This window comes from Spermophilus citellus (assembly GCF_964194105.1).
Source record: "Spermophilus citellus genome assembly, chromosome: 3".
NCBI classification, from domain to species: Eukaryota; Metazoa; Chordata; class Mammalia; order Rodentia; family Sciuridae; genus Spermophilus; species Spermophilus citellus.
Genome location: NC_138184.1, coordinates 45,275,617 through 45,302,548, shown reverse-complemented (window position 1 = coordinate 45,302,548; position 26,932 = coordinate 45,275,617). Strand labels below are relative to the sequence as shown.

The following is a 26,932-nucleotide window of genomic DNA, read 5'->3' as shown; positions in this document are numbered from 1 at the left end:
GAATACTGTTTTAATTCAAATTGAATGGACAGGAGAACTCCTTTATTTACTCAATTGTTTCATATTTAAGAATTAAGTCTTCCTTGCACAAAGAAAACTCTTCCCCACTTGCAGCTTCTATGTATTAAACAATGTTTTACAAGCCAAAAGAAAACAAAATACAAGGTGAATAATAAAACAGACCTAGAAAAGCAGATTCTACTACTTCCTATCTCAAGTGTATATAAGGCTTTTGAGATAGAAGCTGTATCAAGTACCTTCCACGTTTAAAATTCTGTGTACTTATCCAGATCTTCTCCTCCTTTCCTCCAAATAAAGTAATTCATCTAGCTGAACTGCTTTTCCTGCAGATGGGAAAAGTTAAGAGTATTTGCATTCCATTTCATTTTTATTCTCACTTCTAACAGTTAATAAAATATCAACATATAAGATATTGCTAGAAACAGCTATTCCCTTTAAACCAGGCAAAACAAACTCATTTCTCAAAATCTTTCAAAAGAGAAACCAGATAGGATAGAGATAAACCTCTCTATTTTCTCCCGGTCATCCCATTTAATTAACTTGTTCAAGTATTCTCAAATTTACAGATTATATTTTAAAGAACAGTATCACCACTGTAAGTGGACATCATGTAAAACTGGAATAGTATCACAACTGCTCTATAATTGTAATTTCTAAATACTCAAGTGCAAAGATGCAACTTCATTTCCAACTGAAATCCTGTTTCTGCTTAAATCTTATGGCAAATAAGAGGATGTTCTCCTAAAAGTCCACTGCATTCCTAGTGCACACAATAATCTACAGCACTCTTTCAAAAGCAAAGGACTAGAAATAGAAATGAAAGCACAAAATCCCACTAAATTGATAAAAGTTAGTAGAAAACCTAGACTTTGAGTTTCATTCTGTTAAGAGTATAATGTGCACTGACTGTAGGGGAATTAGATAAGGTTTATACTTTAACTGTGCTTTACCTGTTATTAACAGGTAAATAATAAAACTTTGTGAAACACCCTAAGTGTTCTTTACCTGTCCTGTTCAATACAATAACCAATAGCTAGTATGGTTGAGCTTTTGAGATATGAATAGCATAACTATGGAACTCAGTTTATTTTAGTTAAATTTAAGTTGCCACATGTTGTTAGTGGTTAACATACTGGACAGTGACTTTTAATATCTAACTTGAAACACAAAAGTATAAATTTTAAACAGTTTCTCAAAACATCTTGCCCTGATGTTATTAACACCAGCTAAAGCTCTCCTGATACAAAATGATACATAGGGCCAATCATTACTCTAAAGATAAAATCACTTTGGAAGTGAGAAGTCATGGTATTAACTGTATTCATAATTTAAGGTATGCTATTTGCTAAGAGACCCCATTGTTTCTGTAAAAAGGGGTACTCACTTTCAGAACAGTTTCCCAACGTATGCAAGTTACTTTCCCTTCAAATCTGTTCAATATCTTCTGTTCAGAAAACAAATAGCAAAAATAAGTTTTCAGCATTATTAAGTTCCCGCGACTCAGTAAATTTCACGTGTTAATTTTCCATTTCCTTAAAAGACAGATACAAATATCAGAAAACGTCCGCATCTCTTCCCAGGTTTTTAGGTGTACTAATCTTTCAGGTATAGTTGCGATTTTATTCCTAGACACAAAGTACTTTTCAGTCCCCAAGTGTCTCTGGCACTTCGGGTATTAAATCAGCTCTTCCTAAGTCAAGAAAAGTAACCAAGATGGTGCACAAAATGTTAAAAGAAAACAAAGTCTGGGGACTTACACACCAACTAGTCCCTAGCTGAATCAACCAGTTTTTATTTTTTTTCTTTCCCGGAGAGAGTAAATGTCTCCAACTATACCACGAAGCAAACAAGAGAGCAAGGTCGTGACCCCAGGTCACGGCCGCCAGCACAGCTACAGCCTGGCAGGGGAAAGCCACCTGTTAGGCCCGAGCCTCACCTGGCAGGCAAGAGGAGGCGCCTACCCGGCAGCGCGCCCGACGCGAGGGCGGCGAGCGCGGAACCCGCCCCTCTCTCGCGGCGGTGAGACCCTGGGCGGCACGTGGGCTTACCCGGGCCCGAGCTACCCTGACAAGCCAGTCGCTCGCGGACCCAGCCCGCAGCCTCGCGCCTGTCCCCGGCCCAGGACCCGGCTTCCCTCGCAGCAACACTGCCGAGCGGGCGCCCTGGCGGCCCACACCTCTGGCCCGCCTCTTTCCCTTCCTCCCCAAGCGGCGCGATCCCGCCCTGCCGCCCCTCACCTACCTGGTCGCGGAGTTTGAGAAACGCCATGGCGGTCGCCTCCGCGCCCACTCCAGCCCACTGCTCCCGCCCCAGTAGCTTCGGCCGCGGCCCGATGCCAGCGGGTCGGCGACCGGTTGCGCTGAAGAGACCGCGGGCAGGGGGCGGCACCGCCTCCCCGGACACCCGCCGCCGCCGAGAGGTGAGGAGCTTGGCCGTCCCGCCTCCTCCTCAGAGCACTCCCCGCCCTCTTCCTTCCTTTCTTTCTCTCTCCTTGGGCTGCCTCCACACGCAGTCCCCGCCACTGCCGCCACCGCCTCCTCACGCCCCCTTCCCGAAATACCCTGGCAGCCCCCGCCGCCGCGCCGCTCCAGCCCGCGGCAGCGGTGGCATCCAAACTCCACTCCACAATATCACCACCACCGCCCGCCGCGATTGGCGGCCACGCGGGGGAGAGGCCAGAGTAAACCGTGCGCCCATTGGCCACGCCGCCGCGCTCCCTCTGCCCCCCCCTTCCCCAGTCCTCGCCTCCTGCGAAGGGAGGGGGTGAAGAGGAGGAAGCAGCGAGGGGTGGGCGCCGAGCTGCGGTTCTTGGGGCGGGGGAGTCGGGAGGAGAGCGGGGCCGGGGGAGGGGCGGCCAGGTGTCCCGGCGTCTGGGCGCGCGCCCCAGGCAGGGTGGGCGGAGCCCGTGGCTGGAGGTGGGGGAAACTAAAAAGCGGGGTAACAACCTAGGATTTGCACGTGGAACCTGAGTGGAGACGCTTCCCTAGACCTGGGGAGGATTGAGGATCCTGGTGAGGGGCCGGAAACCGTGTGAGAGATGGGCACCTGGGGGGAGCTGCGAGGGGAGAGGGGTGAGCCGGGCTCGCATGTAGAAGGACAGTGAGAATGCGCCTTTTGAGTTTGTGGAAGATGAAGGAGCCAAGGGAGTGGGGGGAGAGGTGGCCACAGGGTGGCTGCTACCCTCTCAGCGGCGGTGGACGGAGCGAGTGAGGGGAGGGGGTTAGCACGCTAAACGGAAGGGCGTCGTCTTTAAAGCCGAACAGGTTGTGGACGCCGGAACCCTTTTTCTGCCCGCAGACCCAATATCCAAAGCAATGCTGCTTGCGATTCTCCTCCTCAAAGCTTCCCTGCCAGTCTTGCATATTTTTTCCTTTCTTCTTTCACATCAAAACGGTTTTGCCTCCTACTCGAGAGAAATCAATTTAAAGGGTGGTGGTGGGGGGGAGATGGGCAGGATTTCCAATAAATAGCATCCTTGGATGGAGAAGAGGAATGACTCTCTTACCCTGCCACACACCCCCACGCCACCCCACAGCTCTGAAACGGCTTTTCTTTCTTAGGCAGCCACACAGTTGCCATTCCAGGCTTGTGTGGGAGAAGATTGTTGTGCGCCTGTGTCTCTCCGCCTGAGCGGCTCCAGCCCCTAGTTTAAAAAGGTACAGATGGTTAGAACACAAAAGTGTGACGTCAGGCTTGGTTTCTAAAACTCCCCTTTTTCCCTACATTACTTGTGTCTCTTGGGACAGACTTTATTTAGAGGATCGATTTGAGCCTAATGGCAATCTAGAGAAATGAGGACCTATACCAGGACTGTCAGTTTATTGTAATGATGCACTTAAAAATAAACTTTAGCCCCATAAAAATTGAAAATATTAGAGTACACGATTAAAAGCACCAATGATTAGTAGTACAATCCTTTCATTATTCTTTGATATATCCATGTCATGACTCTGTTGAAACAATTTTTCTAAAATTACATTCTTCATCATAGATATTTCCTAAATAAAATGGAGGAATTCTCTTAACTGCAATGTTACCATTATGATGAGGCTAAAAAGAAAGTCAAATGGCTCTTGCTTTGCTTTCTCTTAAATACCTAACTCCTTTATCCTTTACTTTGCCAATTCTGGCAGATAAAATACTATTTGTCACCCAACCTCTACTTATCAATTCAGTGAAGGTGAATGAATTATTGTTGTGAAAGCATTTGTGTTCTCCAAAACAAAAGTATTGTAAAAATATTACTAGAGTAGTTTGTGATTACAAGTCACTTTTGTAAATAATTACCCATGTGCTGTATCCAATAGAATTCTACCTTAGAAGGTATAAGAATTCACCCACAATTATACATATGCTTAGACACTGGATGTTGAGCCAGGAATTAATACATACATAAACACACCCCCAACTCCAGTATTCTCTGGGTTAAAGTTCCAGAATTTAAAAGTGCAACAGGAGCTTGATTAGGAGCATGGCAAAGATTGACTTTTAGGAACACAAGTGTTTCTGAGAGTATAAATTATAGACTGAATATACATTTTAATAGGTTTTGTGATTGAGCTAATGAAACTTTTCAGTACTCTTCTGAAAATTTCTAATTAACAGTAATTAATGAAAATGTGCACTATCTCTGCATCATAGTAGTTATGAGCTGTCCTGACAGAGGATGAGGATGCTTTAGATCTAACTGGGTTTTCACCCTTCTTCACCTTGAACATTGTTTAACTTCTCTCTGTTTCAGTGTCACCATTTGTCAAGAATTAAGCTTATTACCTGGCCTACTCATCTCACACAATCAAGATAATGATATGTAAGACTGGTAACACTGAGGGACTATTCAAATTTCATATTAGTATTGCAGCAACTATATTTCCATGGCTGGTAGGAGGGTAAGAACTACTCTGGAAAATAGAAATAGAAAACCTATATAATTTATCAATAAAATGAAATAAGATTCATGTTCAAATTCTGGTAATTTTTTATTATTAGATTATTCCTGCTTATTATAACATATCTAAGTATTAAAGGAATCTACATTACTGCAAAGTGCAACATGGAAGTCAATGGTGCTAGGTATTTAAATGATATCACTAATTTTTTTTTCTCCTTTATCTCTCCCTTTTTTCTACATGTCACTTTTATTCTCCTATACTAAAAAACAGCAACTCTGCTCATACATTAAAGAGTCTGAAGTCATAAAAGAGCCAGTATTCCTATCAAGTCTCAACAAGTAGCTGATTGGTTGATCTAGATCCGTATGCCAGTTCCTCAGCCAATCATTACTGCCAGATCTTGGAAGTAATGGTAGCCTTCTTTCAGAATTCATAACTGAAATGAATGACAAATACAGATGTGACCACCAGGGAAATTTCTGTGAGATAAGCAACCACACCAAATTTTATTTACTGCACTAACAGATGTTAGACACTTAATCTGTACCTTGTATGCTATACCTCATGTAAATTTGTCATTAATCTCTCTATGTTGGGAAAATGGGGTCCAAAGAATTTAAGTGAGCCCAGGATTATCCAGCTAATAAATGGCAGGACCTTGATGTATGAGGTACTTGACAGTCAAAAGAACAACTTATATGATAAAAGACAGAACAACTGTTGAGGGGTTTTGAGCCAGATAATCCCTTTCTTATAAAAATGATTTTTATGAAGAGCCTAAAATACAAAAAAAAAATTCATACAGTTGACTGCCAAAGCAGCAAGGCTGAGTTCAGAGATCTTAGAGGACATCATTAGAAGACACAGCATATATCTAAAGAGTTTATGGAGGAGAGAATATAGTGAATGAAGGAGAGGCAATATCCACATAGATAATTCTGTAAATTTTTCAGACTTGAAAAATATGAGTTATCAGATAAAAGGTAGAAACTAAGTCTCAATAGGAATAAATTTTTAAAAAGCACTGCAGATAGTAGTGAAGTTAGAACATGTCAAATACACTAAGAAAATATTAAAGGTTACCACTAAGAAAAGTCAGATTCCCCTAAAAAGAATGACAGTCATCTGGTCAGCAGATTTATCAGCAACATTTGATGACAAAAGGTGATGGAAAATATCCCTGAAGTATTGAGAGACTTACCTGAGAAACTAGAGTTCTATAACTAGCTAAACAGTCTTTCATGGGAAAAGACAAATTAAGCATGTTTTCATAATTTAGACTCAAAAATGCTCATCAAAGAAAGTCTTAAAGAATATACTCCAACAGAGAAAAGCTAAGTCTAGAAGAAAGAAGTAAGTTGGGAAAAGGATAAACAGATGATTTAGGAAATATCTTGGTCAATGTAAATCAGTAGTATTTAAGTGATAGCATTTTGGAATTTTAAAACTAGGTGAAATTAAAATATGAGCCTTTGAAATATAGTAGATTTGGTAAGAGGCAGTTCAGAATTAAAGTATTTTAAACTTTTATTCAGATGAAGTGAAGTATTCTGACTTTAGATTTTTGACAAGACATTATATTGGTTAAGAATCCATGCAGGAATTTCTTTAAATGATAACAGCTTGCAGAATCATTGGGAAAACTAAAAAAAAAAAAAAAAAAAAAAAAAAAAACAGCTTAGGCTAAGCTTGAAAAAGTGCCACAAACTGTGTAAGAACTGGTCTGATAAACTGCTGCTGTACCCACCAAGCACCAAATGTCAGGGGTTCTGCTTTTCTTCATTTGCTCTTAACGTCAGCATCAGGATCACATTTCAGTGGGTACTTCTAGTTAGAAGAGCCTGAATCACAGGCCTACATCCTAGCTGCAAGAGAAGCAGGAAATTTCACTTCTGACTTCTGTACCAAGGAGGTAGGATCTATAATTAGTGAATCATCCTATGATAGAAAGGCTATTTAAAAGATTAGAGAGCCTTGAATACGACAATTTTCTAATGTGTATGTAAAACATTTAAAGATACAGAAATAAGAGTAAAATGTGTAACTTCCAAACCTATAAAAGGGGAAAAAAAAAACTAGAGAAAACTTAGTAAATGGATTAGTAGGCAAGAAAAAAAAGGCAGTTAATTTATCACAGTAAATGTAAATGGATTAGAACTGTATTAAAAAAAAAAAAAAAAAACAAGAAACACACTAGGCTTGGTTACACAAGCCTGTAATCCCCAGTAGCTTGGGAGGCTGAGGCAGGAATATCGCAATTTCAAAGCCAGTTCAGCAATGGAGCTGTGTTAAGCAACTCAGTGAGACCCTCTCTCCAAATAAAAATACAAAATAGGGCTGGGGATGTGGCTCATCGGTTGAGTACCCTTGAGTTCAATCCCTAGTACAAATAAAAAAAGAAAATTCAAATTAGATTTTTTTTTAAATAGCTATGTGCTCTTTGCAAGATATATGATTAAAACATTTTAAGAGTTTGGGGAAAGAATTTTGAAAAGAGCTGTGTATCAATAAAATATTAATCAAAATATTGCTTATCTAATATAAAATGTAAGGCAAGAAGGATTGATGGGAATAAATATGTCATAATCATAAAAGGAACTATCTACTAAGAAGACATAGTCACAAACTTGTGTACAATTAACCACATAAAACAAAATTTCATGGAACTATTTAAGGAAGTTAGCAAAGGCACCTTCAAACATTAATGCACGAGCCTGAAAAGGATTGAATACCACAAAATCAATAAGGTTGACATCATGTGATATTATATGCACACACATACATAATCTATACTAAAAAAGTATACAACACATCACTGTCCCAAGACGCAAGGTCCAGTCATTTTATAGGTGAATCCAAACAAAGAAAATGCTTTCCCTATTTTGTTTTACAAAGTAAGGGGCTAAAACCAAGTATAATCACACCAAGAATCCTGACACAGAAGGTGCTTCTCAGACATTTTCTTCCAACTTAACCCTCTGATATCCAATTTGTTTACAAGTACTGTTATATAAAAAATAGGGCCATTCATTTATTCAATAACTTCTGAGAGGATCACTGTAAGTATCACTTTTGTTAGTGATGGCACTTCTTTGGTTGGAAAATGCATATGACAGAATGTATAAGATGAATATATGCATAGGTATATACATAATATATAAACTCTGTAAACAAAGGCACAAATTTATGAATTGTAAACACTTTTTAAAAGCCTAGTAGAAAGTATATCACAATATTAAATTATATTTGAATGATAGAAGTATGAGTCATTTAGTTTTTCTGAACTTGTACATATTTAGTGAGTTTTCACTTGAATAGTTTTCAAATATATTGGCATTTACATAAACTTAAATTGTGATTCCATTACTTCATTGGAATAAAAAGTACACATATAGAAGACAACTATTCAAATGGCAAAAGAGACCTGGGCATGGTGACACACCTGTAATTCCAGCAACTTGGGAGGCTGAGGAAGGGGGATTGCAAGATCAAGGCCAGTTTCAGCAACTTAGCAAGACCCTGTCTCAAAATAATGTCTCAGTGATAAAGGGGATGTATTTCAATGCTAAAGTGTCCTGGATTAAATCTCCTGTACCAAAAAATAAAATGGCAAAAGAGGAGCTAAGAGTTTTTCTAGCTCAGTGGTAGAGTGCTGCTTAGCATGTATGAGGTCATAGGTTCAATCACCAGAATCCCTACCAAGGAAAGGTAAAAGTAAGTCTAATTATGACAGTAACTATAAATATAAATAGACTAAGCACCTCCATTTAAAGGTAGATTTACTAGACTGAATAAACAGTGAAATCCTACTCCATGTCACCTACAAGAGACCTACCTAAGACTGAAGTAGATTGGAAAAAAAAAAAAAAAAAAAAAAAACAGTGTATGGTGAGTAGATAAGTAACCAAAAGAGATCTGCAGTGGTTATAGTAATGTCAGACAAAATAAGGAATTACTACTGGAAGCATTTTGATAAGGGTTAATACATCTAGAAAATATAACCATTATAAAAGTTGTATAAGAATTGACCTCCAGGGGCTGGGGTCGTAGCTCAGTGGTTGAGTGCTTGACTTGAATGTGTGAGGCACTGGGTTCAATCCTCAGCACCGTGTAAAATAAATAAATAAAGATATTGTGTCCATCTACAACTAAAAAAAAAAGAATGTACCTCCAAAATATGTAGAGCAAAAGCTGGCAGAAATGAAAGGAAAAATACATAATTCATCAATAATAATTTTGTAAGGAAATAATCCATTTATGATAGCATCAAAAAACAGGAAGAAATTTAACCAAGTGAGTAAAAGACTTGGACACTGAAAACTCTAAAATATCAATGAGAGAGATTAAGGACACAAACAAATGAAAAGATGTCCAGTGCTTGTGGATTGGAAAAATTAATATTGTCAAAAATGTCCATACTGGACCGAGGTTGTGGCTCTGGTAGAGGACTTGCCTCACATGTGTTCGGGTCTCAGCACCACATATAAACAAATATATAAAGGTCCATTAACGACTACAAAAAATATTTTTTTAAAAAATGTCCTTACTACTCCTAGCAATATACACATTCAATACAATCCCTATGGAAATCCCAATGGGGGGACTGGGCTGTATAGTTCAGTAGCTGAGTGCTTTCCTAGCATGTGTGAGTCACTGGGTTCAATCCTTAGTACTGCATAAAAATAAAATAAAGGCATGCTATCCATCTACAACTTTAAAAAAAATTAAATCCCAATGGCATATCACATTTTTTTAAAAAATTCTAAAATATCATAGAACCACACTAAATAGCCATAGCAATTCTGAAAGAGAAAAACAAAGTTGGAGGCATCATACTTAACTGACTTAAAAGTATGTTACAAAGCTGTTATAATCAAAACACTGGGGTAATGGAAGAAAGACAACAGACCAGTGGAACAAAATAGCTGAAAAATGGGGCTGGGAATATAGCTCAGTTGGTAGAGTGCTTGCCTTGTATGCACAAGGCCCTGGGTTCAATCCCCACCACTGCCCCCCTCCAAAAAAAAAAAAAAAAAAAAAAAGCTGAAAAATAAATCTGAGCATACATGGTCAACTAATATTTGAAAAGGGCACCAAAAAGGTACAATTGGAAAAGACTGTGTCTTTAATAAATGACACAGGGAAACCTATTTCCAAATGCAAAATAAAATTGGAACCTCAACATTGTACACAAAAATCAGCTCAGGATGGATAAAAGACCTGAGCATAAGACCAGCAAGAAAATATATATTCTGATTTTTATTTTGCTTGGTACCAAGGATTGAACCCAGGGTTGCTTAACCACCAAGCCATACCCCCGGCCATTTTTATATTTTATTTTGAGACAGTTGCTTGGGACATTGCTAAATTGCTGAGGGTGGCTTTGAACTTGCACTGTTCCTGTCTCAGCCTCCCGAGTTGCTGGAATTATAGGTATGCTTAACTCTGTGCACACACCTCCCAATTTTATTTAAAATATTTTGCTATGTTTTATTTTTAAATGGGCAAAATGCCAGAGTAGATACTTCTCCAAAGACATAAATATGGCCAACAGGTTTATGAAAGGCTGCTAAAAATCACTATCAGGGAAATGCAAATCAAATACAATAAGATTCCGCCTTACCCCCATGAGGATAGCTATTATAAAAATAGCCGGAAGATAGATGGAGTTGGTGAGGATGTGGAGAAAAGGAAACCCTTATACACTATGAAAATGTAGATTGGTGGAGCCATTGTGGAAAACGTTATGGAAGTTCCTAAAGTAATTAAAAATTAGAACTACCCATATGATTCAGTGATCCCTCTTCTGGACATATACCCAAAGGGAATAAAAGTCACCACCTGGTAAAGATAACTGCATTCTTATGTTCATTAAAGCATTATTCAAAATAGCCAAGAAATGAAAATCTAAGTATCAATCAGTGGATAAATAAATAAACTGGAAATAATATGACAGCACACACACATACACATGAATATTATTCTGTCTTTTAAAAAGAGGAGATCTTGACATTTGCCATGGATGAACTTGAAAGACATTATACTAAGGAAAAGGGGCCAAAGAAACAAAATTACATGATCTCACTTATATAGAGAATTAAGGGGGGAAAAGGCCAAATATATGTGTTGCCGAAAGCTTGGTCCTTGTCCCTGATGCCAATCCAATAATGAGGACACACTTTTCAGAAAAAAGAAAAAGAAGGTTTATTGTTTTGCTAGCAAAGGAAAAACAGAGACTCCTGTCCCAGAGGCCGTGATTCTGCCCATCAGCAGGAACAGGGGGCTTTTAAAGAGGTGATTCAATTCAAAGGTTACATTCCACAAGCTCTCTGTTGGAGTTGTAATTCACTTGAAATCTTGAAGATAGTTATCTCCAAGATCTTCTGGTACCTTCCCCAAAGTCTCAATTACTTCGTACCTAAGGTGGATATGTACTCAAAGACAGATTAACTGTCTAGGATAGGAAGAAAGGTAATCCTGTTCTCCCCCTCCCCTGAGATTAAGGAGGAGCAGAGATTGGGGAGGAGCTGGAGGAGAGGTAGAGAAAGAAACATGTCCATTTTGAAAACAAACTGCAGCTGGGCACTGTGGTGCACGCCTGTAATCCCAGCAGATCAGGAGGCTGAGGCAGGAGAATTGTGAGTTCAAAGCCAGCCTTAGTAATTTAGTGAGGCTTTAAGCAATTTAGAGAGACCCTGTCTCTAAATAAAATATAAAAAGGGCTGGGGGTGTGGCTCAGTGGTTTAGTGTCCCAGGTTCAATTCCGGGTACCAAAGCATAAAGTGGACCACTGCTATCCATGGAGATAGAGAATAAAACAGTGGTTACCTGAGGCTGGAACAGGGGAGAAACTGTGAGATCTAAGTCAAAGGATACAAAGTAGCAGATATGTAGAATGAAAATGTCTAGAGTTTCAATGTGAAACATCAGGATAATTTTGGAGGGATGGGGATACTGGGGGATTGAACCTAGGCACTTAACCACTGAGCCACACCTCCAGCCCCCAACCTTTTTAAAAAAAACTTTGAGACAGTATCTCACTAAATTGCTTATGGCCTCCATACCTTGCTTGGGCTGACTTTGAACTTCTCCTTCTTCAGCCTCCCAAGTTACTGGGATTACAGATGTGCGCTACTACACCTAACCAAGGACTATTACTAAGAAAAGTGCAAAGGGTTGGGGTTGTGGTTTGGTGGTATTATGCTTGCCTAGCATGTGAGAGGCACTGGGTTCGAGTCTCAGCACTATATATAAATAAAAAAGTAAAATAAAGGTATATCGACAACTAAGAAAAAAATATTATATATATATAAATATATAAATAAAAGTGCATTATATTCAGGATTCTGGCTTAATAAGTGGATTGTAGCTGTTCTTCCCACAAGAGGGGAAGGTAATTGTATGAGATGATAGGTAAGTTAATTTGCTCCTCTATATTTTACTATATAGTTGTATCTCATAACATCAAGTTGTATACTTTAAATATGCAAAATAAGATTTTTTTTTTGGTACCAGGGTTTGAACTTAGGGGCACTTGACTACTGAGCCACATTTCCAGCCCTATTTTGTATTTTATTTAGAGACAAGGTCTCACTGATTGCGTGGCACCTCTCCGTTGCTAAGGATGGCTTTGAACTTGTGATTCTCTGATCTCAGCCTCCCAAGCCGCTAGGATTACAGGCATGCGCCACCGTGCCCAGCCAATAAGACTTATTTTTTAAGGAAGAGATTTCAGTACTCCACTCTCAATAATTAATAGAACAATGGAAGACTTTGATAACAGACAACTCTCTTGACTTAATTGATATTTATAGAACACACAACTTTAGACTTTAGAGTACAGCTTCTTTTCATGTATATGTGAAACATTCTCCAGAATAGACCATAAGCTAGATTCCAAGATAAGTCTCAAAAATAAAAAATATTAAAATTATATAAATCATATTTTCTGATTACAATGAAATTGATAGATCTATAAGAAAGAAATCTGAGAAAACACCAAATATTTGGAAATTTTAAAACACACATCCAAATAGCCCATGAGTTGAAGTAAATTAAATTGGACTGAATGAAAATAAAAATACAACATCAAAATTTATGGTATACAACCAAAACAGTGCTTAGAGAGAAATGTATAACTTTAGATGCTTATATGAGAAAAACAGGTCTTAAATCAAGAACTTAAACTTCCACCTTAAGAAACTAGAAGACAGGGTTAGAGTTGTGGCTCAGTGGTAGTGTGCTCCCTTAGCTTGCATGAGGCACTGGGTTCGATCCTCAGCACCACATAAAAATAAAGACAATAAAGTCCATCAGCAACTAAAAAAAATATTAAAAAAGAGAGAGAGATGAATAAATTTGGATTCTATTTTTTAAAAAAAAGAAAGAAACCAGAAGACAAAGAGCCAGTTCAACCTAAAGCAAGCAAAGGGTATGAAGTAGTGAATTTTTTTATATACCTTTATTTTATTTACTTATTTTTATGTGGTTCTGAGGCTCAAACCCAGGACTTCACACATGCTAAGTGAGCACTCTACCATTGAGCTACAACCCCAGCCTTGAAGTAATTAATTTTGTAGCAGGAGAACAGAGAAAAAAATTTAAACCTCAACAGTTGGTTCTTTGAAAAGCTTAATAAAATTGACAAGACCAAGAAAACAAGAGAAATGACACATTACCAAAATCAGGAATGAAAGAGGGATATTGCTAACCAACTCTACAAAAATTTAAGAAAATATTAATAACTTAATGCCCACAAATTAAACAACTTGGATGAAATGGACAAATTTCTAGAATTACACAGATTACCAAAATTGACTCCAAACAAACAAACAAAAAACTATAAAAGGAAAGATATTGCTTTAGTGATTTAAATAATTGTCACTGCCACCGTCTGGCTGGGCACAAATCACGAGCCACTGAAGCAGGAACAAACTTTATTTCCGAACTCCCGCGAACGCCACACACACGGCCTTCTCCCAGGACACACCATCCCCCACTGGAAATCCCTCCTCCGGCACTTCCCCAACCAATGTGAACTCCCCAGGAATCCTGGAGAGAACTCCAAAGTAGCAGGCTGAGGCCTACAGCAGGGGTCTAATATACAATTGGATACACAGCTTAACATAACCATCATCATCTCAATGGCTTGCTGGCCGTCACCTCTCAACCACTCTGTTCTGGCAAAAATGCCATGCGTCATCCCGACTCGGCTGTGGCCCTCAACATCTCCCCCGTTCTGTTTAATTAAACAACAAGCAATGTGGCTTAGGAACCGTGCCTGTTAGGTTGTCCAATACTACATATGGTTCTTACCCGTCATCAGATGAGCTGACCTCAAGGCGTCAGCCTCCTGTCTTAGGTTGGTACCATTGCAATTGGATCTTACTCGTCACTGACTACCGGTCCAGCATACAGCTATACTTGTGGATAGGCCTTTGCACCAGTGGGGGGGTGAGGTTCTTTGCCTCACCTCTGTTGGCCCCCAAATTTTAGCTGAATGACCATCACAAGCAGAAGGGAAGAGGATACAGAAATGCCACGACACCAAGCCAATTGACGGCTCCTTTGGAAAAATTGTACCACCAGTGACACCATCAGCAAAGATACTCCAGCACTACCACAATTCGCTGCACCAACAGATACTTCACAATGCATACAAGTGATACATAGTCCAGGAAAGTTCTGCAAGCAGTTCAAAGCAGAGGAATCTATTAATATGTTCATTTCCTTCCAAAGTAAATTGACTCCTTGATTGAGCATCACTTGTTGAGTTACATTATTCATTGATGCATCAGTTTATATAGTTTGTTGTGATAGCTATCACAGAAGCTGTAGTTTGGTTTTATCTTTGTCTTCACCGGCACTGGGATGAAGATAGGAATTCTGGCAATGATGGCTAAAAAAAAAAATTATGTAACATTGCACAGGCACTAAAAGAAAGCAATTTTCTAAACAATTTAATATCCTGAATAGAATTAGATGTAATGAAAAGGAAAGGTGAAAGCAAACAAACAGATCTGTTAACCTCCTTATTTGTTCACATATTAAAACAATCCTCAACAGCTGTTTTCCCAATTTAAATTAAACCATTTAAATCACGTGACTAATAAAAATATTTGGATCCATTTTTTCATGAGCACTCCTCATATATATATGGACATACGCATATACAGACATACAACACAAAACACAAGTGTGCACACATAACATACAACACATAAGACAATAGTAAAGGCCTTGTAGCTTTACACAGGTGAAATCTCCATTGCAATGTTTAAAAACTCCATAGTCAAATAAGAAAACTGATCAGAAAAACATTAACCTAGGTCTGTATGAGCTCAAAAAATAAAATAGAACTTTATGATGTGGGAAAGGGCAATAATAAAATAGATATTGAAAAAGACATCCTGGTTACCACCTGGGTTTGACTCTTTTTTGGATATCCCATCCTTTTTCCTGTAACTTGCATAATGGGTCTGAAGGTATTCCCACAAGCAAGCCCCAAGGTTTTTTACATTTGAAATAGGCTTTAATTGACATGGAACCTTTTTAATGGTGTTCATTATTCATTAGCCTCCAGGTGTGGGAGAACCACTGTTGCAGATGTAAGAATAGCCAAACTGGAGCTCTGGATATCAGCTGTTATGGATTTGAGTCAAATCATCTTCTTTTTGGTCTGTAGAAATCACTTTGGTTAGTCTCTCTGGAATCCAAATAGGCTGCTGTTCTCCCTGTGGAAACACACAAACAGAACCCCGACTCCAGACAATCACTGGGTCAGGACCTATGCATTGTCCTGTTAGAATATCCTTCCAAAGTACCTTAGGCTTATGTACATTTTTTGGACACATATGCCTTTCCACAGCACTAAGCCCTGATGAATCCAAATTTTAAAAGTTTAGAGTTAGTAAGTACATTTTAATAGTTTGATGAGCTCTTTCAACTATGCCTTGTCCCTGTGTATTGTATGGGATTCCTGTTATATGAGTAATGCCAAATAATGAGCAAAATTGTTTAAAAGAGGTAGAAGTATAACCAGGACCATTATCTGTTTTTAACTGTTTGGAATGCCCACAGTGGCAAAATTTTGTAAGCAATGAGCTATAATATCTCTAGGTTTTTCTCCAGCATGAAGGGAGCCCATCAAAAATCCAGAAGAAGTATCAACTGTAACATGCAAATATTTTAATTTTCCAAATCCTGGCAAGTGTGTGACGTCCATCTGCCAAATATGGTTAGGTAGGTATCAGTCCTCTAGGATTGACTCCAAGATTAACTTGTGGTAAAAAGGTCACACAATTTTGACATTGTTTTATTATTTGTCTAGCTTGTTCCTTAGTTATTTTAAAACGCTTTTGTAAAGTATTAGCATTGACATGGAACCTTTTATGAAAATTTATAGCTTCTTCTATTGTAAAAGAAAATATGTATGTCATGTGTAGTTTTATCTGCTAAATCACTGCCCAAACTAAGGGCTCCAGGCAATCCTGTATGTGCCCTGATATGTCCTATAAAGAATGGTTCTTTTCTGTCCCAGATTAGACTTTGTATAGTGGAAAACAAAGAGAAAACAGTAGAGGAAGGGGAAATCCTACCAGCATCTTCAAGGGATACTATAGCATTAACTATATACTGACTATCAGAAAATAAATTAAATACAGAATCTTTAAACATCACAAGAGCTTGTAATACTGCATTAAGTTCTACCTTTTGAGCTGATTGTTTGGGTACTAAAAATGGGAAAGTTTGATCAGGGGTAACTACTTCTGCTGCACCATTATTTGACCCATCAGTGAATATATTTTGAGCATTCATGATAGGTGTTTTTCTTGTCATTTTTGGAAAAACTACAGGATGCGAAGACCAAAAAGACAACAAAGAGATTAGATGGTAAGTGATTATCAAATGAAACATTAGATTTACACATGATTATTGCCCAAGTATTTAACTCATTAGCTAACTCATTAATTTGATCCATAGTATATGGAGTAATAATTTTATTGTGAGAAATTCCAAACACTCCCTTTGCTGCTTTTATTCCTTTGAGTATTAATTGTCCTACAGCCTCAGGATACCTAGTAAGAATAGTGTTAGGAGAATAAGATAAATGTATCCACAATAATGGACCTTCTTGCCAAAATACTCCTGTAGGAATATTTTTTGTTGGTATTACAATAAATAATAAAGGCAAACTCATATCAATTCTATCCAAATGCATATTTTCCATATATGTTTCAATAATTTTTAATGCCTTTCTTGCTTTAGGAGTTAACATGTGGGGTGAATTTGGATCTGATGGACCTTTTAGGATATCAAATAAAGTTCCCAACTCTCCTGTTGGTATGCCTAGATAAGGCCTTATCCAATTTATGTCTCCTAATAACTTTTGAAAGTCGTTAAGTGATTTGAGTTGATCTACTTGTATTTGAATTTTTGGTGGACGGACCATGGTTGAGGCTAATAGAACTCCTAAATAATTAATTGGAAAATTTAATTGTACTTTATCTATTGCTATCTCTAGATTATAATTTTTTAATAAGTTTGTAAGTGTGGCATAACATTCTAGCAATGTGTTTTTATCTTTGTGTGCTAACAATACGTCATCAATATAGTGAAATATTTGTAGTTCAGGATTTTGATTTATAAGTGACTGGATTGCTTTCTTAACATAAAATTAACACATAGTTGGGCTGTTAGCCATCCCTTGAGGGAGTACTTTCCATTCATATCTCTGATCAGGACCTTCATGATTTAGTGCAGGGATAGTAAATTCAAAACCTGGACTATCCTCAGGATGAATTGGAATTGAAAAAAAAAAAACAATCTTTAATATCTATAGCTAAAACATACCAGGTTTTTGGCAAAGCAGACAATTGGGGAATCCCTGATTGAGCAGGTCCCATAATAACCATCTCATTATTAATGGCTCTTAAATCTTGCAATAATCTTCATTTACCAGATTTCTTTTTGATGACAAAAATGGGAGTATTATGGGGAGATACAGAAGGTTGTATATGTCCTTCTGCTAATTGTTGTTTGACCAGGTCATGGGCTACTTGTATCTTTTCTTTAGTCAGGGGTCACTGAGGAACCCATGCTGGTCTTTCTGATTTCCAAGTAATTTTTATTGTCTCAGTGACCCCTTCTGAAAACCCAATCCATGTCTATTTATTCCTTGATCTATTTGAATTGGTGCTGCTATACCTTGTTCTTATTCTCCTAATCTTTTTTCTTTCCTAAAACCTTGTCTAGCCCTAATAGTGGGTGCATTTGGATTGATGTTATTTGTTAATGTCAAACCTAATTGATCTAGGACATCTCGTCCCCATAAATTTATAGGAAGATGATCCAATACATATGGCTGTATAGTTCCTTCACATCCTTCAGGATCCTTCCAATCTAATACCATTGCACTTCTACGGGGATTAGTCGCCACTCCTAGGCCTTGAAGCATTTGAGTGGCTTGTTGTAACAGCCAATGTTTTGGCCATTCTTGACGAGATATGATGCTAAGGTCTGCACGTGTATCCAGTAGCCCATTAAATTCATGTCCTTGAATATTTAGTTTTAGCATGGGGCGAGAATCTAAATTTAAAGACAGCATAGCCCAATCTACACCTGTGGAGCCTAATCCCCTGGAACCTCTTTCTATAGTACGGCTGTAAAATTTATCATGCAGGCTGGGTATTATTAATAACTGTGCTATTCTATCTCCTGGTGAAATTACTGATATACCTCTTGGAAAACTAGCAATAATTTTTATTTCACCTTAATAATCAGGATCAATTACCCCAGGACTTATATCATAAGTCCTTTTAGAGTGGAAGAACTGCGTCCCAATAATAAGCCTACTGTTCCTTTGGGAAGAGGTCCTTTTACTCCTGTGGGAATGATTTGAACTCCCATCTCTGGAGTTAGTACTGCTCTGGTGGAGGCGCAGATGTCCAACCCTGCGCTCCCTCTGGTTTGTCTGATGAGGAATCTAATGGACAATGTGTCCTGGGCACTACCCTGATGGTGTTGCTGGGTTCCTCCATTTCCCCGTATATTTGTGGTTGTGGGCCCCGGAGCATTGGGCCCCCCTGTCCGTTTTTTGGCAATGGAGCCCGATGATTTTCTCCAGGATATCATGGGTAAACACCTGATCCTTGCCTGTTTTTTGATAACGGAGTACCCTCTATGGTGGCTTGAGAAAGGTATTCATTAGCCCAATGTCTCCCTTTACGGCATCGTGGGCAAATACTCAGTATTCTACTCCTTTGATACCTAGCTTTGTTAAACCCTCCTCCTATGGGGCAACTCCTTTTAAATTTTCCTGTTTGTTCACAATTGTAGCATGTTTTCGGCCTGGCATCTAATGTCTGTTGTACTGCAGCTGCCAGGACTTGCCCTTGTTCATTAATGTCTCTACATAATTTAATATATGTGTTTAAATCTCCATGTTTCCATGGTCTAATGGCCTCCTTGCACCATCTGTTTGCTTGCTCAAAGGCTAGCTGTTTAATTAATGGCATTGCTTGCTCTGTATCCCCAAAAACTCTGGTAGCTGTTTGAATAAGCCTATCTACAAATTCAGTGTAAGGTTCATTAGCTCCTTGTATTACCTTAGATAATTGACCTTGTAAATCTCCATGTCCTTGTAAAGTCTTCCATGCCCTAGCTGCATCTGCAGCAATTTGTGAGTATATAGCAGGATCATATGCAATTTGTTGCAGCTGACCCTCATAAGGTCCTTTTCCTAACAACATATCTAGATTTCTCTGAGGATAACCAGCTGCTGCATTTCGCCTAGCCGTCTCCATGCAAAATTCCTCATTGGCAACCTTCCATAACAGGTATTGTCCTCCATTTATCACAGCTTTACACATACTAGTCCAATCTGCTGGCGTCATGTTCAAGTTGTAATGGATTCGACCAAGCTTATAGTGAAGGGTGCTTGAGGACCATAGGTTGTTACAGCCTCTTTTAGCTGCTTCACTGTTTTGAAATCTAAAACGTGGAGAATTCACTGCCCTCCTGTCTGTTCAAATACAGGGAATGCTAATCTTTGAGGTCCTGTCTCAGGATCCCATCTATCAACTACAGGGGTTGAGGGCCCCATAGGCGGAGCTGTTGGTTGGACACTTACGCCCTCTGGTGATAGAAAGGTGTTAGTAGCAGCCTCCTATTGTAACTTTTCCCCTGATGGCTTTTTCTGCTCTAAACTTTCTTCCCCTTTCTGACTGTCTCGAGAGACCTCCTCTTTTTCCTGATCTAATATGTCTTCCACCATAATCTCAACTGAAAGGTTTGGACTAGGCAAACAAAATCGTATCATCATCCACAATGGCAATGTGCCAACTGGCAGAGTTCCTGGGTTTTTCTTTTCCATGTCCCTTAAATCTTCACCATGATGGTCCCATTGTGATATATTCAACAACTCCTCCTTAAAAAGCCATAGGCTACATTTTTGTATTGTATCAACGTATGCCCTGACTCTTTTTGGTTTTACTGGGGTGCCTCCTGCCTCTAACAATTTACTTAACATTCTTTTGGTTTGTTTTTTGCTAATTTCTGACCCCATATTTCTGCTACAAGGATAACGCAACTCAAACAGATATCTCAAAACAAAACCAAAGCAAAACGAAATGCAAACAGAACAAAAAATCGTTGTATCAATTTTCCTATTTTTTTGAAATGAATATTCGTGCTCTATCTCTATCTCTTCCTCAGGGCCGAACAACTTCCAACCTTGAGCCAACCATTTTTTCCCAGTTTGCCTGAGATAGTGCTAGGGATAGGCAGCTTGAAACAAAAACAAAACAAATCAAAACAAGGACACATTGTTTTTTGATATGGTCACCCATTCTCTCGCCTTCCCTCAGGGGTGAGCAATTTTACTTACCTCCGAGCTTCAGGCGTTCCCCGCATGGGCCACCAAATGCCGCATTCTGGCTGGGCACAAATCACGAGCCACTGAAACAGGAACAAACTTTATTTCCGAACTCCCGCGAATGCCACACACACGGCCTTCTCCCAGCACACACCACCCCCAATGGGAAATCCCTCCTCTGGCACTTTCTCAACCAAGGTGAACTCCCCAGGAATCCCCGCAAGAACTCCAAAGTAGCAGGCTGAGGCAGGGGTCTAATATACAATTGAATACACAGCTTAACATAACCATCATCATCTCAATGGCTTGCTGGCATCACCTCTCAACCACTCTGTTTTAGCAAAAATGCCATGCGTCATCCTGACTCCGCTGTGGCCCTCAACAGTCACAAAAAACCCAAGACCAAATGGTTTTACTGGAAAATTCTACAAAATATTTTTTCAAGATAAAAATAAGTCTTTCACAGACTCTTTCAGAAAACAGGAAGTTCCTAACTTATTTTATGGGCTCAATATTACCTTGAAGGGCTGGGGTTGTGACTCAGTGGTAGAGCGCTTGCCTAGCATGTGCAAGGACCTGTGTTCAATCTTCAGCACCACATAAAAATAAATAAATAAAATAAACGTATTGTGTCCAACTACAACTAAAAATTGAAAAATAAAAAAAAAAATATTACCTTGATAGCAAAGCCAGAAAGGTAACCACATAAAAACTAGATTCATGGGCTGGGATTGTGGCTCAAGTGGTAGAACACTTGCATAGCATATGTGAGGCACTGGGTTTGATTCTCAGCACCACATATAAATAAATAAAATAAAGGTCCATCAACAGCTAAAAAAAAATTAAAACTAGATTCATGAGAAGAGATGCAAAAAGCCTCAACAAAATATTACCAAATTGCATTCAGCAACAGAAAGAAAATTAAATTATATTACCAAATGGGATTTATCACAGGAATATAAGGTGACTTTGACATCTGAAAATCAATTGATGTATTAAAGTAGAATAAGGGTCAAAACATAAACACACAGTCTTCTTAATTGAGTAGAACAGCGAAAGAAACTGGAAGAGAAAACAGAAGCCAAGAGAGAGTGCATCTCAAGATAGAGGGTATGTTCAACTGGGCAAGTTCTGCTAATTCCAGCAAAAAGAGAACTGAGAACTGATCATTGGATTAGGTCATGTGGAGATTGCTGACAACTGTAGACCGGGTTTGGGGAAAATAGTATAAGTAAAAATCTAATTTAAACAAGTTGGGGAGAGATTTGAAGTAAGGAAATGGGAAAAAGGAAAACAGACAACTCTTCCAAGCTGTCTTGTTTTAAAGGACAGCAGAGAAATGGGTCAGGAGATGGAAAGAGATGAGAAGTCTAAGGAAAGTTGGTTTTGTCTTTTGAGTAAGAGATACTATATCATATGTGCCTTTTATTATTTTATTATTTATTCATTTGTAGTATTGGGGACTAAATCCAGGCATCCTCTACCATTGAGCCACACTCCCAGTCCTTTTTAATTTTTATTTTGAGGCAGTCTCACTTAAGTTGTCCAGGCTGGCCTCAAACTTCAGATCCTCCTGCCTTGGCCTCCGAAGGTGCTGGAATGTCCCATCATGCCCAGCTGATAAATATTTTATTTACATATGACTAACTAAACAGTGAGAGAAATAATTATCATCTTACCCTCAAGGGTTATATTTGCTAACTAGAAGATAATACATATATACCCATCAAAAACTAAATGATAATGCAAATGTTGCAACATGGTGGGGCTGGAGCTATGGCTCAGCGATAGTGCACTTGCCTGTCATGTGTGAGGTACTGGGTTCAATTCTCAGCACCACATAGAAATAAATAAAATAAAGGTCTATCAACAACTAAAAATATATATATTAAAAAAATGTACCAGCATGGTAAGGAAGAAAGAACACCTGCCTAAAGGTCAGAAGAACTAAGTTGTGGTTATAGTTACGGTTTTGCCAATAACAAGCTGTAAGTTTGTATAAATCATTTAATCTCATCAAGTCTCAGTTTCCACATTAGAAATAGATTAGATGATTCTCTCTTCAAATCCTAACATTCCACAATTCTATGATATAAAATGATACCTATTTCACAAGGAAGTTAGGAAGGATACACATAATTATTCAAATTTCCCAGAAAAAAGAAACTAAACCATGATTTATCCATCATTAGAATGTGAAGTTGGGTTATTGTTTTTAGATTGTATACAGTGCAGTGTATGTACTCTAATCTGCATTTGCTTCCATTCACTTTTACGAAGTTGTATTTGTTCATTATCTCTATTTGGGTCTAACCAGGTTATTATTTCTTGTTTCAAAGGAACAAAGAAGATACCATAAGAATCCCTAACTGGAATACTGATGTTGAAAACAGCCTTGAAATAATACATTTGTGTGTGTGTGTGTGTGTGTGTGTGTGTGTGTGTGTGTGTACTGGGGGATTTGAACCCAGGGCCTCATGCATGCCAAGCAAGAAAGAATACATTTTTACAGGAAGCAAAGATGTATGTTGCCCTCCAGGAAATGTAAGGTGCTCAGATGTAATTAGGCTGACCTGTATTTTCTTGGTAAACCCTTAACATTAGAATAATGTCAGGGTCAGATTGGAGAGCAAGATTTGGAAGGCTATTATTCAGATGAAGGAAACATTAACAGTTTTTCCTCTGTAAAGGTAATGCCAAGCGTACATCTATAATACATGTAACCATATTGAATCATACATTGAACAAATCTCAGTAAGACCCAACCATATGCTGAACACCATTATGAAGGCTGAGAGTATTGTGGAGAAAGTCTGTCTTTCTTTGCTAATGAACACTGAATGGGAAAGATAGACATAAACAATAAAATGAATAAATAAGATATTTTTCAGCATACAAAAGCTATGAAGAACAGAACAGAGTAAAACATATCTTTTACTAGGTTTTGTGGTCCCCCATTTAGAATATAAATACCACAAGAGCTAGAATCTTGTCTATTTGTCAGTGTACCTACTTTGCTTGGTTATTGAATTTGACTGTGTGATTGTTTATGTAGGATTATTATGAAAGGTATCTGTAAGGTGCCATCTAAGCTCAGAATTAAAAAATAAATAAAATAAAAAAGGAGGAGTTTCATCCAGGCATGGTGGTATACACCTGTAATCACAGCTACTCAAGAGGCTAAGGCAGGAAGATCTCAAGTTCAAGGCCGGCCTGGGCAACTTAATTAGACTCTGCCTCAAAATAAAATTTAAATGGGAGTGAGGGTTGGGGATGTAGATCAGTAGTAGAGTACTTATATCTGTGAAGCCCTGGGTTCAATCTTCAATATGGGGGCTAAGTTTGGGTAGTGGGTAGTTCTAGCCAAAGATCCAGAGACAGAGAATTCTGGGGGAAGAACAATGTTAAATTCCCAAGGAAGCAACAAGTTTGGCATGTTTGAGAAACATAATGAAAGCCAGTGTGGCTGGAGAGCTATAAAGGAAAGAAAGTGAGGTTGGAACAAGAGGCAAGGGATAGAATAATGGCTTAGCCAAGGTATGACATTGGAGAGTTTAATCTGGGATGTTATATGACCAAATTTTTATTTTTAAAAGTTGATTCCATCGGGAGACTAAGGCAGGAGGATCGTGAGTTCAAAGCCAGCCTGGGCAATTTAGCAAGGCCCTAAGTCACTCAGTGAGACCCTGTGTCTAAATAAAATATGAAAAAGGGCTCGGATGTGACTCAGTGGTTAAGCGCCCCTGGGTTCAAACCCTGGTACAAAAAAAAAAAAAAGTCAATTCCAGAATTTATGTGGGGAATAGACTGAGGGAAGTATGAGAGGAAGCAAGAGATCAGTCAAGAGGAGAAAAGTGATGGTGGGGCCTAGTGCAAGAGAAGAAGTATTGAGAAGTAGCTGAATTTGAGTTGTATTCTGAAGATAGAATAACATGACTAGCTGATTGGAGGTGGATGTAAAGAAAAGAAGAGAGACAAGGAAGATTCCAATGGTAAGCCCTGAGTAACTTGGTGGTTTTGGTGCTACTGACAGAAACTGGGAAAGGAGCAGAGTTTTTCCAGGCAAAAATTAACAATGTGTTTTTGGCCCTCTGAAACTTACAGTGCCTATTAGACCTCCAAGTGGATATGTAGATTAAATAGTTGACATAGGAACATGACAAGATGTCAGATCTGAAGCTATCTTTTTTATGAGTCATTACATTTATATTCTATATAAAGCTACAAGGCTGAGATCACCAAGGGAGGGTATGCAGATATGAGCTACAAGGACTCCTTGAATATCTGTCACAGGACTTCAGTTTTTGTCTTTGGATTATATAATATTTTATACAGAAACGCATTACATTACAGGTAAATTAGTTTTAAAACAGCACTTCCTTTACCTCTCTCTCGGCAAGTAGTAGGATGCCATCTTGGAAGGAAGCCATCTTGGTTAGAAGCACTAATCACAGGCAGCCCCTAGGACTTGCCAATCTGTCATCACGATCATGGGGAGAGGCTCCAGTCCCTACCATGCCTCTCTCTCCCATCATAGGTCTTCCTGACTCCTCCAAGCCACTGTGGGGCCCTCTTTCTCCAAACATCTGTATCCCTCAGCAGACATTTATCCCTATGTTGTAGCTACTTAAGCAGAGCAAATGCTCTACTCTATGTTTCCCTTTCCTTATACAAAATTGTTTTTGTTTTTCTATTCTCTCTATTTGGATCTATCTAGGTTGTGATTGCTTAGCATCCCTACTTTTAACAACATTGTAACTTTCTGGAGGGCAGGATATTCTTATATATCTTTCTATCCCTTATCAGGTTCTGAACTTCTCCATTTGGAATGTAAGTACCACAAGGGCTGGTTGTCTACTTATCACTACACTGTTTGTTTGGTTTTTTAAAAATTGTTTGTATGCTTTTTAGTTGTCAGTGGACTTAATTTTATTTATTTCTATGCAGTGCTGAGAATTGAACTCAGTGCCTCACACATGCTAGGCAAGCGCTCTTCCACTGAGCCACACAACCCCAGCCCCCTATTACTCTACTCTTTGAGCCTGAAACAGTGTTCTCGAATAGGCACAAACAGAATGAATGAATACAATATCTATTGATAGATTATAAATCTAGATAGGTGATCAGGTGTCCTGCCTCAATGCAAGACTTTCTCCCTTTTTCCTGGTAAGTATAACCTCCACTTTTGATCCCTATGAGCTTGACTACTACAGACACTAATACTGCCATATGGAGAAGTGTTTTACTTCTTACTACCTTTATGGACCTTCCACAGGTTCTGTTGATACTGGAATAGATGAAAATAGGGCATATATTTATGGTCTGTGTAGTTGTCTGTAAAAACAGCCATCAACAATTTATTTCATCTCTCTATGGACATGTTGCTCCTTCCAAAAGAGGTGAAATCTATTTTCCCTCCCCTTGAATCAAGATGACCTTGTGACTGTCTTTTACTAATAGAATGCAGAAGAAATAATGTTTTGTGACTTTGGGGCCTGGGACTGAAGAGATCTTGGAACTTTCATTTTTGCTCTCTTGCAATTTAAGTATCATGTTTATCGAGAAGCCTAGACTTTTATATGAGTGAAACTGCATGGAAAAAAAAGACTAGCTGATGCTCAGCCACTACAGCACTGCAAGTGAGGTGTGAAATGTAAATAAAACAGTCCTGGGTCTCTAGCCCTAGTCAGGCTGTCCCAGCCAACCATATGAAGCAAGGATGAGCCAACTCTGTAGGTTTTCACTCAAAGTGTGTAAATCTGAAAAAATAATATTTGTTTTATTTTATTAAACTACAACTTTTGGGGGTGATTTTTTACATAGCAGTAGGCAACTGAAGTAGGGTCTGTTTTAGCATCCCTTTTATAACAAATCTTTCAGGAACACATTGCATTTAAAAACAGCTTCTGTAAGATGGAGCAGAATTTAAAAAGCAATTATCCTTTGTTCTGGTTATCTCTCTTCTAGGAATCTAGAAAGATAACCTGGTAAAATTACAAAAAGATACATTGACTGTTCCTTGCAGTATCATTTGCAATAGCCACAAACTTTAAATAGCTCAGATATTTATCAGTAGAGGACTGGTTGAATAAATTGTGAAGCATTCATGTGATAAAATAATGTGCAGCCATAAAAAACAGACAAG

At 38.7% G+C, this 26,932-nt stretch overlaps 1 protein-coding gene and 1 long non-coding RNA gene across 9 annotated transcripts in view; one reads left to right on the top strand and one right to left on the bottom strand.

Moving 5' to 3' along the window:
• ANKRD28 (ankyrin repeat domain 28) overlaps positions 1–2,629 on the bottom strand; it is a 178,178-nt gene extending 175,549 nt beyond the window's left edge. For 2 of the 7 annotated variants that reach the window (XM_081283818.1, XM_081283821.1), the window contains exon 1: positions 2,263–2,434. In XM_081283818.1, coding sequence (XP_081139944.1) covers positions 2,263–2,289 — 27 coding nt within the window. In that variant the 5' untranslated portion in view covers positions 2,290–2,434. Of the gene's footprint in view, positions 1–257; positions 345–1,405; positions 1,554–2,262 lie in introns of those variants that run through there. The other 5 variants (XM_081283817.1, XM_081283816.1, XM_081283820.1 and 2 more) reach the window with 5 other exon arrangements.
• LOC308643724 lies at positions 2,308–4,964 on the top strand. Of its 2 annotated transcripts, none has more exons than XR_014020792.1 (3): positions 2,308–2,440; positions 3,582–3,677; positions 4,763–4,964. It is a non-coding gene; the product is annotated as an uncharacterized lncRNA (long non-coding RNA). The 2 variants fall into 2 exon arrangements; XR_014020793.1 differs by lacking the exon at positions 2,308–2,440 and adding an exon at positions 2,855–3,032.
• Positions 4,965–26,932: the final 21,968 nt, after the last annotated feature.